At 36.1% G+C, this 13,626-nt stretch overlaps 1 protein-coding gene across 1 annotated transcript in view; it reads right to left on the bottom strand.

The window, feature by feature from the left end:
- The window catches only part of CNTN6 (contactin 6), a 395,429-nt gene that overhangs the window by 191,833 nt on the left and 189,970 nt on the right, over positions 1 to 13,626 (bottom strand). The window contains exon 5 of the mRNA XM_006168594.2: positions 7,409 to 7,584. Within this exon, the coding sequence (XP_006168656.1) occupies positions 7,409 to 7,584 (176 nt within the window). The remainder of the gene's footprint in view (positions 1 to 7,408; positions 7,585 to 13,626) is intronic.

Below are 13,626 nucleotides of genomic sequence, written 5' to 3'. Positions count from 1 at the left end.
ATAGTCAAGAGAGAGAAATAAAAATATACATTCCCTGGAGAAATAAAAATATACATTCCCTGCCAGTGCATTATTTTATGACTTTTATCTTTTTAGTTGTGCTATAATAATGATTTTTAAATTCATGATTCCATTTTACTTACTCTATAAAATATATGTATTTTTAAAATTATTTTGAGATAGAGATCTGAGAAATTCTGAGTCTTTGGTTGAGTGACTTTGGACAAGTAACACACTTGCCCCATCTTGAATTTCTACATCTGTAATAGTCACTTTGGAATGACTTACAGGTATAGAATAAAGATGAATGGCATGGCAGATATAAAGCCTTTGCATTCTTCTGGGGAAAAAAATTACAACAATTGTAAATGCCTACATATTTATATCCCTTGAAATGCGTTATTATTGCATTTGAAACTTGAACCTTTTTAAATCAATCCTATGGTATAATGGAAGAATTCTTTAACCCCATCTTACAAGTTCTTACAAGAATTAAAGTTTGAAACACGCCTAGATATGTGTACTATGCTTTTAATAATATTGATAATGTCATTATTATAGCAGACTAACTTTTTTTCTCTCACTATAGGGCATATGTGCTTGCCAGAGTTGGGGAGAGAGACAGGAAAATTGATAAATCACCTCCCCAGGGTGAGGGCATGCCATAATTCCTCCCCCAGTCTCCTCTTGGCATTTTGAGCACATGAATATGTCTAGCATGTTTCTCAACTGCTGGTTCTGGGACTTGAACTGAATAGCCAGCCATGTGGGGGTCCAGCCACCTTAACTGACATGGCAGCAGCTAGTCCCAGACTAACACTTTTAAAGTAAAAGTATGTGGCATTTCAAACTATACTTTATAAACAACTTTAAGAGTCTTAACATTCAAAAACAGTTCCATTGTTCTTAGGATATATACTGACATACAAATTTTAGATTATTAATAGTTGCATGGTCAGGCTTCTACCTATTTCTTTTATTTTTTTACTCCTTTGTTTTGTTCATGATAGAATGTGTGTGTGCATGAGAGAGAGAGAAAAGCACTATCATAGGCCTTGGTCATGCCACGACTCCTTTCCTCTAGCCTACCAGAATTCTGAGCACCTGCTTGGTATGTTTTCAGACCAGGACTCAAACCATGATCCCCATGTGGCTTCCAGCTTTGCTGTCCAGTACTAACCATACATAACTAACTGTGCTACAGAGGCTGGACCTTCTGCCTATTTCCTCTTCTTCAAGTCATATAGTCTATCAGTTGCCCTTGCCCTCTGCTCTATACATGACTAGTATTTGATATCGACCCTATATGAAGTTGGTAATATTGATACCCTCATTTTATATAATGAATTAACTCTTGTGTACATGTCACAATGTCATATTGAGTGTGGCATAATCTTTAAACACAGGCAGCTGGTCTCTGATGCCTCTACCTAAAAGCATTATGCTACAATGAATTTTTGAGTTTCTTTGGCATGTCATAATATCACTCAGTGATTCCATTGTTTACAATGTTATTGAATATAAAGGACCTCCAATAACTGACTCAAAATTATTTTTTAGTCTCAATCCAGACAAGCAGCCATTTCTTATATCCAGCCTTCCACATCTCAATTGTCATGCCAGGTCTTTTGTCTACCTCTTCATTTTGCTTCAGCACTTTTTAAAGCAGGTTTATGCATCTGCCTTTCCTTGTGTTGTCCTTTCAACCAGAATGTTCTCCACCCACTTTCTTTTTGGAATACACACTAATGTTTCAATACTCAATTCAAATGCCTTTTCTTTGAAAGACTCTCCTTGCCCTTTCTCCAATTCAGACAAATGTAACTACTTCCCACTCTGGGTTTCACTTTGTTTGAGGTTTATCCAACTCTCTCACTTCACCTAATGTCTCCTTTGAGCTAATGCAGTGGGTGGTAGGGAGCATGGACTCCATTAGATTACTCGCATCTGAGTAATGACCCTGCCACTTAACTGTTTGCATGCTTTTAGGCAGGTTAGTTCATTAATTTATGCCTCATTCTGCTCATTTGAAAATGGGGATTATAACAATTTCAGAGATTTATTGTAAGGAATAATGGAATTAATTTATATAAAGAGTTTGGAACAATGACTATCATATAATATGTAGTATATAAATGTTAGCAATTTCTTTTCTGCTGTTCTTTTTTATCTTTTTTTTTTAATTTTGTAATTTCTTTTTTCATTCATTTATTTAAATTTGATCAGTGATAGATACAGAGAGAGAAAGAAATTGAGAAAGCAATCCATGAGGTCCAGGACTTGAACCATGACTGACCACGTGGGAATGTCCAGCACCTTAACTACCACACCACACGCTGGCCCCTTATCCTCTGTTTTTAATTGTACTTTAGGATTCATTCATCTGCTCTGAGAAGACAAGAAGTACCTGTTTCTTATCTACCACTTAATCTTTAGGACCTAGCACAGTGTTTGATGCATATAAATTGGATGTTTTCTCACTGCCTGGTACATGAATAAATGAATGGTCAATTAAGAGGCTCCAGTCTAGTTGTATTACCTTCTGCAATAATGGGACAAACTTACTTGAAATAGTGTCTAACATTAAGTATTACATAGCACAAGATAAAAATGTCCTATGCATGACTTTTATCCTAGATATTTATCTTTTCATTGGTGGAGTTCTATAAGAGCCTCCAAAAGAATACATCTTAGTGGAATCATGGGTTTCTCCAAAATACGTATCTCATTTGCCCAAGGATGACATTTTAAATAGCAATGACAGATGCAATGTTCTTTCACACAAGAGTAATTCATTAACATACATGTGAAAGGAAGAAGTCTACATTCCATCTTTATTTCCAATTTCCTTGAGAAATAAAAGAAATTCAAAGCAGCTACAAGTGATTTATAAAGTCACAATAATTTTTATCACTCAAGCATATCTGGGTGAAAAAAACAGGAGCCTTTGGTGGTTAGACACCTGCTGAATCTGCTTTAGGGTTGAGTTAGAGTAGGGGAGGGATGGTGACTTTAAATTAGAACCTCCCTTAACATCTCGAAGGACATAGTCATATGCAAAAGAGTTGAAGGGGACTTTTGTAATCAAATAATTCAAAACATACCTTTAACAAGTCTAGAGAAGTGAATGACTTATCTAGATTACACAGCTGCTTAAAAACAGATCTGATTTAAGAAGTGTATTTCATAATAGGTAGTTTTTTATGCATGAGCCATATTTCAAGATGGTTCACCGTGGGATGATTCATGATGATGCAAGGTGTTACAGGCTGTGTCTAAAATAGAGTGTGCTTTTGGATTGTTAAACACTAAGATAAAAGTTACAAACAAAAGCCATCAATTATCTGGAGGTAGGTACCTGCAGGGTTTGTCCCATGGACAGGTTAGGTTCTGAAAGTCTGGTCAAAATGACACTATACAATGGACTTCCAATAGATGAGCTAACATGTTATTTTGATGCATAAATTTATTCTTATTTGTAGAAGTTCATAGGAGTGGAGCTCCTGGACCTGATTTTTTTTTTTCTTTAAAAAAATTTTTTTTTAGAGGATTTTGCCTTAGGGCTCATGTGCTCACTGGAAAAAGAGAGAGAGAGAGAGACAGACAGACAGACACAAAAAAAAGGAAAGTGAGAAATCATCCCACTGGGGGGTGACCACACCATAATCTCTTCTCCTCCAATCTCCTCCTGAGATTTTAGGCACACATGAACAGGCATCCAGCATGATTTTCAAGCCACTGGGTCCAGGACTCAAACTGCAGTTGGTCATATGGAGTCCAGTGCCTTAACTGTTACACCATCTGCTGGTCCCTGATCTTTCTATCAATATGTAGACCAAGTATCTCATACTAAATGTTTAGTGTCTGTCTTACTTTGGGTTGCTTAGAACCTGAGCCCAAGAAAAGGATTCATGTGCATATAATTTATCAAAGAAGTGCTCTAAAGAAAAAGGCAAGGAGAGAAGCAGGATGGAGAAGGGGAAGGAGGTAAGCAAGTGGTCTAGTCTCAACCATTCTCACGGGAAGCTCTAAGGAACTGCTGTGGACATGAGCAACATACTCATTAAAGAGGATCAAGACAAGGCACCAACAGCACCTACTGCCAGGTTCATTATGAACGAGAAAGACTTAATACTGTAACGTGAAGAGCATGTGCTTTAGAGTCTGAATTTTTTTTATCTTTTAACTTACTCAGTTTTCAACTTGTTCTGTAATATACCTTAAGAAAGCCTCAAAGTCAGTGAGCCTCAGACTTCTAACCTATAAAATGAGAAACAGAATCTGCCTTCTAGATTTGTTGGACTGTTCAAGACAGATGGTATTTATCAAAGAACCTAAAGGAGTTGAAAACAAAGAAACAGGAAACTGGTCTGGAAAAAGTTTTAAATATGAACCAGAAGTGTTTTCTACACATTTCTATGAGAAACGACGGCAGTTTAAAATTGGTAGAATCTGGCCGAGTTGAAAGAGATAATAACAATAATAATACTGATTAAAGATACCATTTCTCTAGTGGAAGGATTGAGGAGTTCATAATCCTTATCTAAGTTATATCTTTATGTCATTATGTCATTGTCCTATTGGTGGATATTGCTGTAATTTTTGTTCTATATTTCTTAACAGAGGTTTAAGATTTCCTTCTTTTCTTTTGTCTTTTTTTTAAGAGATTTTTTTTTTTTTTTTTTTTGCCACAGGGTGAATGTCCTTGCTGGAGAGAGAGAAAAGTGTGAAATCACCCCCTGGGAGAATGGTCATGTCACAATCCCTTCTCCTCCATTCTCCTCTTAAGATATTGGGCATGCATGCACAAGCACCCTGCATGAGTTTCAAGTTCCTGAGTCCAGGACTCAAATAGCAGTCAGCCATATGGGAGTCCAGTGCCTAAACCACTATGCTACCTGTTGACCCCAGCTTAAGATTTCCTAACAGAGTCAACCTAATTTAATACTGTTAGATATTTGACAGAGATAAAATTTGAACTCATATTCGTTTATATAAAACATTGGCATTTAATCACCATTATAACATTATCTTGCCGAAGTCATTTTCTACCAAAATAGCCATTGTTGAGAGTTTATGAAGGAAGTAATGAAGAATTCAAATTGAGATGAAGATACAGTTCATGCATTGTAGGAACTCTCCTTTTAGTTGGACTCTTGTACTCATTCTCCTTACATTTTCCATTTTCATATTCTAGCCAGCCGCATCCTAAATACTACAGGAAACATTTCAGACATAACACCAGTACAGGTACTGGACAAATGAGGCAGGATGTTATTCTTGCTTTTGTTTTTCCAAATGTCAGACTCAGAGTTTAAGATCCTTTAACTCCGCAGAAAGAAGATCAGTTAATGGATATAGGCCATTTTACTTTCTGCATGAATAGTAATAGAAATGCTTTTAAGGATCAACAGCTATTACACCTTCAGCCCAAAAGGGGAAATTTTATAAAAAGGCTGAAAGCCAGCAAGGACAGAAGAATTTATTTCTCCTATTTATCCAAATAAAGCAAATCAAAATCTTAATTTAACTTTTCCTCTTTTTTGGCAAAGACAAAATATGTTCTAAGTAGAGAACTTTTTCATTGCACATATTTATTAAAGAAAAAAATGTAAAGTATAACAATGTAGGAAACTTAAAAATAGCTTTTGTTAAAAAGTTAGAAACAAAGAAGAGGAAGAAATGTATGGCTACTTAAACCACTATTAATTAATTTTAACTATAGGCACTCAGTTGTCTTCTGGAATTAATAGAATCTGTAACTCTAGAAAAACCCAAGTGGATAGCAAAAGATATGTTATATGGAGTTGCCTTTTTCAGAAAGTCAAATTTATTATTACGGAATTTGATTCAGAACATGTTTAACTTTCAGGATCATCTCCTACCCAGACAGGAGAAATAAATAAATAATAATTATTGTGGCACACTCGGTCAAATCTCTGGAACAATTACTTCTGTAACATAAATTTCTGTGTTATTTTAACTATTATTTTTCCAAGTGATGATCTTAGATGTAATATTAAAGTCAAGTATAACTATCTTTTATTTTTTTTTTATTTTGCCATAGGACAAAGAGATGGAAAGTGAGTAATCACCCCACAGGGAAGATGGCCATGCCACAATCCCTTCTCCTCCATTCTCTTTTTGGGATTTTTGTGCATACATGTACATGGCCCCAGTGTGAGTTTCAAAGTTCTGGGTCTAGAACCAAACTACAGTAGGCCATGCAGGATCAGTGCCTTGACCACCACACCACCCAGTATTATAATTATCTTTACTTTAAGTCTCAAATAGTCACCAGACTTTGTCCATATTCCACAGGATTCATAAACTTCTATATTCTCCTTGTACAAAGGCATTTAGATATAATTAGAAATGTATGTGTGTATAAGTGATATATGTGTGTGTGTGTGTGTGTGTGTGTGTGTGTGTGTGTGTATCCACAAAATGGTCAGCATCAGAGAGCTATAAATAGATGAAGGTATCTTTGGGGTAGAATATTCTTTAGAGCATAAGACTTGCAAAGAGAAACAGACCCAATTATTAATTCATATGTTTTCTGATAACTGAAGTAGTTACACAAGGTGGGCTTTGGACACATATTTATTAATAACATTTCAGTAACATAATAGATATTTCTATGAGCCTTGAAGGAGTAGCAACTAGCTTCTGGGCTTCCTGATAGATCCTCAGTGGCCTGGGGGACGGTGAAAAGGGAGAAATGCAAGTCTTCTACTTTATCCACATCAACAGATATAATTAGTCTCAAACAAGGCTTTCACTGAATCCAATATGAAACATTTCAGTCCCTGGAAACACTATATATAAAGGGTATGGAGGCAGTATGTCTATTGTTCATCTGCTAATGTCCCCAAATGTCACCAAGGTAATTACTTGGATGACATTTATGTGATGCAGCTGGACATTGTTACAGTTAATATAAAGCCTGCCTTTGGCAACCACTTTATTTCCACCTACATCAAGCAGTGGGTGCCTGATCGCTTTTCCTGGAAGAACACCCGCCTTCCCCCAAATAATACCTCTGCCATCAGCATTCTCTCCCTGTGCTTTGCTCATTAAAATCCAATGCAAAAGAAAAAAAAAATAGTATTGTATCATATATCTTTATCTTAATATTGTATCTAGAACTTGTAGAGATATTTCTAAAAATAGGGAATGAAGTATAATAACATTGAAATTTTCCTCTTTTTTTTTCAAAACAGATTTCTATTATCCCTGGGAGTCTAAATTCATAGCCTGCACATTGTCAAAACTTTTTACTTCCAGAAAATCATATTCACTCTCAAACAGATTATTAGCAGGGCTGAATTTTTTCTAATATATATATTTTAAGACTTTAGTATTTTCAGACCAACAGGGAGCACATTTCTTTTCTCCCCAAACTCACATGCAAACTGAAGCTTTGCCTTCCGACTCAGAATGGTCCCCAGAAGATTGGTGGCCAAGCACTGGTACGTTCCAATATCTTGATCTGTGCGGGGGCTACTGATTGCCAAACTGCCTCCATCCAACCGGTAGTGATAACTCATGGTAAAATCGATATCTGTGCCATTTTGCTTCCACCTTCAAGGGAAAAAAAATCAAACTGTGTTGTAATATACAGAGTCTATCACTGTTTGTTTTAACATGTGATTTTAGTTTCTGCAACCATTCGGAAAAAAAGAGGATAAGGCAAAAACATACTTAGGTGGAGAAAAAATCCTACCAGTTTTTAAAGGTAACTTGGTGAGCTCAGTAACATCAAAAACTAGGTTGTTTGAAAGATCCTCTATTCTTTACAAGTGAAGGTTCACCCTTATGTATACAAAGAAGCAACAGAACTCTTGACATGAGAAATAAAAATTAGACATTCAGTCAAGAGTGCTGGCCATCCTATTCCTTTAGAGACTTTTCAAATAACATATACCATCCCTGAACACCCACAACTGATACTGCAAAATTGAATGTCAAAAATGATTTAGAGATAGAAATCCAGGAAGAATATACTACAAATGGCACAAAGAATGCCAGCAAAGATTTTGCAATGCCTATTTGAGGCTGATAACAAAACAGTAATAACCTGGCTACTTTAGGACATGATTGTCTCTATTAGTCTGCTCCATGGAAAATTAATCATGTTGAAAATATTTCAACAGTACTTAGAAATGCCAAACTAAAATATACTTTAGCAAAACAAATGCGGTTTGAGAAGTTTTTATTTGCGGGAGCAATACGTCTCTTGATTTAGCTTTTACTCAATTCTTTAGTGCACACATTAACAAGCTGAAGGATATTCGAGTTATATTTATTTTGAAAGAACCATAAATAATTTTAAAATTCCATTTGGTCATTTGAAGACAAATGAATGCCTAGTAATCATCTCAAACTAGACAATTCCTCTACCTTTTTCCCAACTCCATCAAAACCTCTTAACATTTTGAAGAATGAATATTACATATTTCATGAGATATATTCCTAGGTTACAAGTTATTTGTTGTCATATATGTCATTTAGGAAAACAGACACCTAAAAAAGATGTACAGCAATTAAATGTAAATAAATTATACATTTTTTAAAAAATATCAAATAAGAACCAGTTACAAGGGTCAAGAAATATTTTTCTTTCCCATTGGTAAGTTTATGGCTGAGGCCTCTATTAAAAGTCAGATTGGGACCAGCAGTCATCGTGATGCCTATGTCATTGGACTCCCATGTAGTCGACTATGGTTTGAGTCCTAGATCCAGTGGCTTAAACTCATGCTGGGTGCCTGTGCATGCGTGCCCAAGATCCCGAGAGGACAATGGAGGAGAAGGGATTGTGGCGTGGTCATCACCCCTGGGGTGTGATTTCTCTCTTTCTCTCTCTGTTTCTCTCTTTCTGGCAAACGCATAGGCCCTATAGCAAAAGCCTCTCAAAAAAAAAAAAAAAAGATTAATAAAATAAATGCATACACATTTATTTTATATATTTATTTTATATACATATATATATATATATATATATATATTACATGGGAGCCTTCAGAAACAAAGACCTAAGGAAACAGGGAAGCCTGTGTATTTTTATGCTAGGTTCGATGAAGAGTAGCCAGTCATACAGAAGTCTGATTGAAGGTGTTATGATCTACAGTAATAGTAGTAAACTCCAAGGGCCATAGTTGGGCCTGTTTGTTCACATTCTGCTTGATATTGCTGTGTCTTCAAGGGAAATGATGTCCCTTTCCTCTGGGAATAGGAGCGATACCTCTGGGATGAAGTTTTTATGACCTGCTTTAGGGAAAAAGGGCAAGTGGAAGTTATAAGTGATCTTATTGCTTCTGTTACTTCTCAAATGCTAAGGTGTAATATTTTAGAGTAACATGTCCTAAACCAGTACAGTCATTTAGAAAAACAAGCAAATGGCCTCTTCCTGTGAAATATAGCCAATTTCCAACCCGTAATTTTTAGGATCCATGCCAACTTTGCTATGATTCTCTCTTTTGTGTTGAAATTATATTGAAAAGATTTTGGTGGGGGTGGCTAATTACAGGAAGAGAATGACATTTTATAGAATTGTTTCAAATGTCGTAGGCTTTTTTAGGAGCACCCTGAAACATCCTATGGGGAGAGTCTGACAAATGCCTGCGAAAGCTGACAAGAAGTATGGACTTCAGTAGTGTTCTATCCTATTAAAGATGTGAAATGATGGATCAAACATTAAATCAATCAGAGCTTTTGAACCAACATTGTCACTTTTAAATTATTTAGCCATCTCCTGTGCACCTTAACTTCTTTTTCATAAAATGAAGTTAAAACACAGCAGTCAACGAGAGTACATTACATTTGCCTAAAATTTCTTCCTTTTTTTTTTTTTTTTTCTAGAGGACTTTGTACAGACTGTTTCTGGTTTTTAATGTTAGTGTAAGAAAAAGTAGAAAACACTTCTTTCTTTAGTTCTGTCTCAAGATACCGATATTGTCTTTGCCAGTAGTATAATACTGTCTTTCATAATTTGCATACAGGGCACGCTCTTTGGACCTCCATGTTCCCCATCATTTTCAAAGCAAAGAACATACCATAGTTAGTTTGCCAGCTCTCTTTAATTTTGGAATCAATCACTGAAATAACTGCTGTCATCATTACATGCTCCTAATTAAGCTCAGTAATTGTTTTTCAACACAAATTCAAAGTTGTTGGCTTAGTTTCTGCAAATGAATTTTTCACAGTATCCCCATAATCATTCTAACCACTATGGTACAATGATTATTAAACTGTGCATATAGATCAGGGGTTCAACTCCTGGTGTGGGCTTTGTCTTAATTAGTATGTTTAAATCAATGGAGAAACAGTATTAATGAATTCAAATGATTGTCATATACATTACTGATAACATTGCATACCCAGGAGTATTTTCATTTGATGCAAACTAGGAAATATGTCTTAAGTGATTATTTTAAACATCTGAATTAATATAATATTAATTAAAGGAAACATAATGGATGTGAACAAAAATCTTGACCTTTTGCTATGGAACATCCTTCACTATTAAGTACTTAAACTTGTGTCAAGAATACAATGGCCAAGGGTTATGTTTGTTTGCTGTCCTTCAGTAATGTGTATGGTGTGTGTGTGTGTGTGTGTGTGTGTGGTGGGGGTTTAAAACTGGGCCTTGATTTAGAATTACACATAGTGTTTGTTTAGAGGGACATCTCTAAACCTGTGAAGAAAAGCTCTAAACTCTAAATAGAAGATTCTCTCTGGGTGATTGAATGTGCACAAAATTTGAGACGATTGCTCCTGTGGAGAGTCCCAGTCCTAGCTTTGACATTCCTTTGCTGTGTATTCTTTGATAAGTCATCCAGTTCCCCAAGAAGTCATTTTCATTAACTATAAAATTTGTACAATATTATATAAAGAACTTCACAAAAAGTTTGTTGAAAATGGAATTACGGTATGAGCAAAGGTGTAAAAATAACTTTCAAATCCACTCATAGTTTTCCTCATAATACACATGTTTTATAAATATTTTTAAGACCCTACATATATTCTGCTTTCTATCATGGTAGTGTTAAGAGGACTGAGTGCAGAGACAAATAGAAAAGATAGAAAGGAAAAAACCACTGTTGCGGATTTTGTTCAGAGGTCTAGAGCTTCTCTAGATTCAAGAACTTCCTCATGACTAGGGTAGAGTAGACTAACTTATAGAAAGGAGTCTCCTTTGGTGACTAAGACAAGAGATATGTCAGGAATCCTTGATAACATTCAAAGCCTTTTTTTTTTCTGATAGAGAGTATATCCTATGCAGAAAAAATTCATGTGCGTGTTGCTTCTATTTCTCAAATAACAACTAGATTAAGTTCATAGCTACCAGATATCATCTCTAGGTAACACATTTCTCTTTGCAATTCTTCCTGACTAGACTATTTTTTATTTGGTTGGTTGGTTTTTGCAACAGAATACACATGCTCACTGGAGGAGACACAGAGAAAGGGAAAGTTAGAAATTTTCCTATCCCTTCTCCATGTTCTTCTTGGGATTTTGATTGTGGTATGCATGCACACACACACTGCACATTTTTTTGTTTTTGTTATTTTTATATTTTTGCCACAGGGAGCATCTACTTGCTGGAGAGAGACAGAAAGAGAGCCAGTGAGAAGGAAAGTGAGGAACGACCCAAATGGGAATGAACACATGGCGATCCCTTCTGCATTCTCCTCCCAGGATTTTGGGTATACATGCACAAGTGTCTGGTGTGAATTTCAAGCTTCCAGGTCCAGGACTTGTCAGTGCTTGGCCATATAGGAGTCTAGTGCCTTAACCACCACAATACCTTCTGTCCCATGCCTAGCCTGTTTTTCAAGCTACCAGATCTGTGCAATTGACCATGTGGGATCCATTGCCTTTACCACCATGCTACTTACTGGTCCTCTTACTTGACTAAACTATATTCTCATGTTACTCCATCTTTGAAAGAATAAAGAGTAATTCTTTCATAAGGAAACTTTGTCCAGTCTTGCCTAACATTTCTTGCTTTCATTGAAGTTCTGTTTGCGAAGGTATTTACTTCATTGAAAGTGAATTTAGACAAGGTGAACTTAAATCATTTTTCAAGTTCTGAATTTAAGGTTGCTTATTTTCCCCATGTGATTTCATTTGCTCTGCAAAATTTATTAAAAGAAAAACAAACACATTTGAAAATCAAGTGCCCCCTCATTTTATGGATAAAGAATCTGATGCTGGAAAAGAGAATGATTATTCCAAGGTCATGAATGAAAGCTGTTACTAGAAATGATAACCTTACATCTAAGTCAAGGGGTCTTTAGTGCTCCCTCACCCTTTAGCCAAATAACCTTAAATAACATTGGAATCTATAAGTCATAAAGACTGTCCCTCTAGCCTGTATGTATGTGCCTGTACGTTCATGCACACACATACACACAATCTAAGGTGAACATGGTTATGACTACATATTTTTTTTTGTTTGCTATAGGGCATGTGTGCTCAAGACAGTGAGAGAGAGAGAGAGAAAGGGAAAGTGAGAAATCATTCACGGGGGGCGGGGGGATGGCCTTGCTACAATCCTTTCTCCTCCAGTCTCCTCTCAGGATTTTGGGTACGTATGAATGCACACCTGGCATGATTTTTAAGCCTCTGGGACTGGGACTTGAACTCACAGTTGACTGTGTGGGATCCAGCTGTCTTAAACTCCATGTCACCTTCAGGCTTCAGTTATGAATAAGTTTTTTTGTTTTTAATTAAGTTAGAAAGGGTCATATTAAAACCAAAATTTCGGGAGTAGCAGATGATGTACTGGTTTCGTTGCTGGATTCCCACAGTTGACTGAGGTTTTAGTCCCAGACCAGTGGCTTGAAATTCATGTCAGGTACATGTGTGTTCATGCCCAAGATCCTGAGAGGAGAATGGAAGAGAAGGGACTGTGCCATAGCCACCTCCTGGAGGGGTGATTTCTCACTTTCTATCTCTGTCTCTTTCTCCCCAAAGAGCGTATGTGCCTGATAGCAAAACTTTCTCAAAAAAAACCAAAAAACAAAAAAACACATTTTATTGCTTATGTACATTATCTGAAATATGTCGACCCCTTGCTTTATCAATGAAATTGGGTATGTAGCTGATATTTAAGCATTAAAAACTTGTCTTTTTCCTTAGACTCTTTTTAAAGTTTCTTGTCTACGAATATTTTATAATATAATATTAGAGATGAGCTAAACCAGGAAATGGAAGTTGGAAATAAAAAGCTATTGTAAATTAAGTGCCTTTAGATTTCTAGCTTATGCTTATTTTAGAAACAAAAGCCTTTTAAAAATGTTAGAATCCATAGTCTTCCTTCCTTGTATTTATTCATGTGTAAAACCAGCAAATTATCTTAAACATAATTTTATATCTTTCTATACATTAAAAGTCAATTTTGTTTTTGTTTTTGTTTTTTGTTTGAGAGATTTTTGCTATGTGGCATGTGTGCTTGCCAGGAAGACAAGAGAGAGACAGAGAGACAGAAAGCAATAAATCACTCCCTGGGGGATGGCCACTCCACAATCCCTTTTCCTCCATTATCCTCTCGGGATCTTGGGCTTGCACGCACACATGCCCGGCGTGAGTTTAAGCCACTGGGTCTGGGACTTGACCTAC

Source organism: Tupaia chinensis, unplaced genomic scaffold, assembly GCF_000334495.1.
Source record: "Tupaia chinensis unplaced genomic scaffold, TupChi_1.0 Scaffold145889_1, whole genome shotgun sequence".
Classification (NCBI taxonomy): domain Eukaryota; kingdom Metazoa; phylum Chordata; class Mammalia; order Scandentia; family Tupaiidae; genus Tupaia; species Tupaia belangeri.
This window is presented reverse-complemented; position numbering and strand designations above follow the sequence as displayed.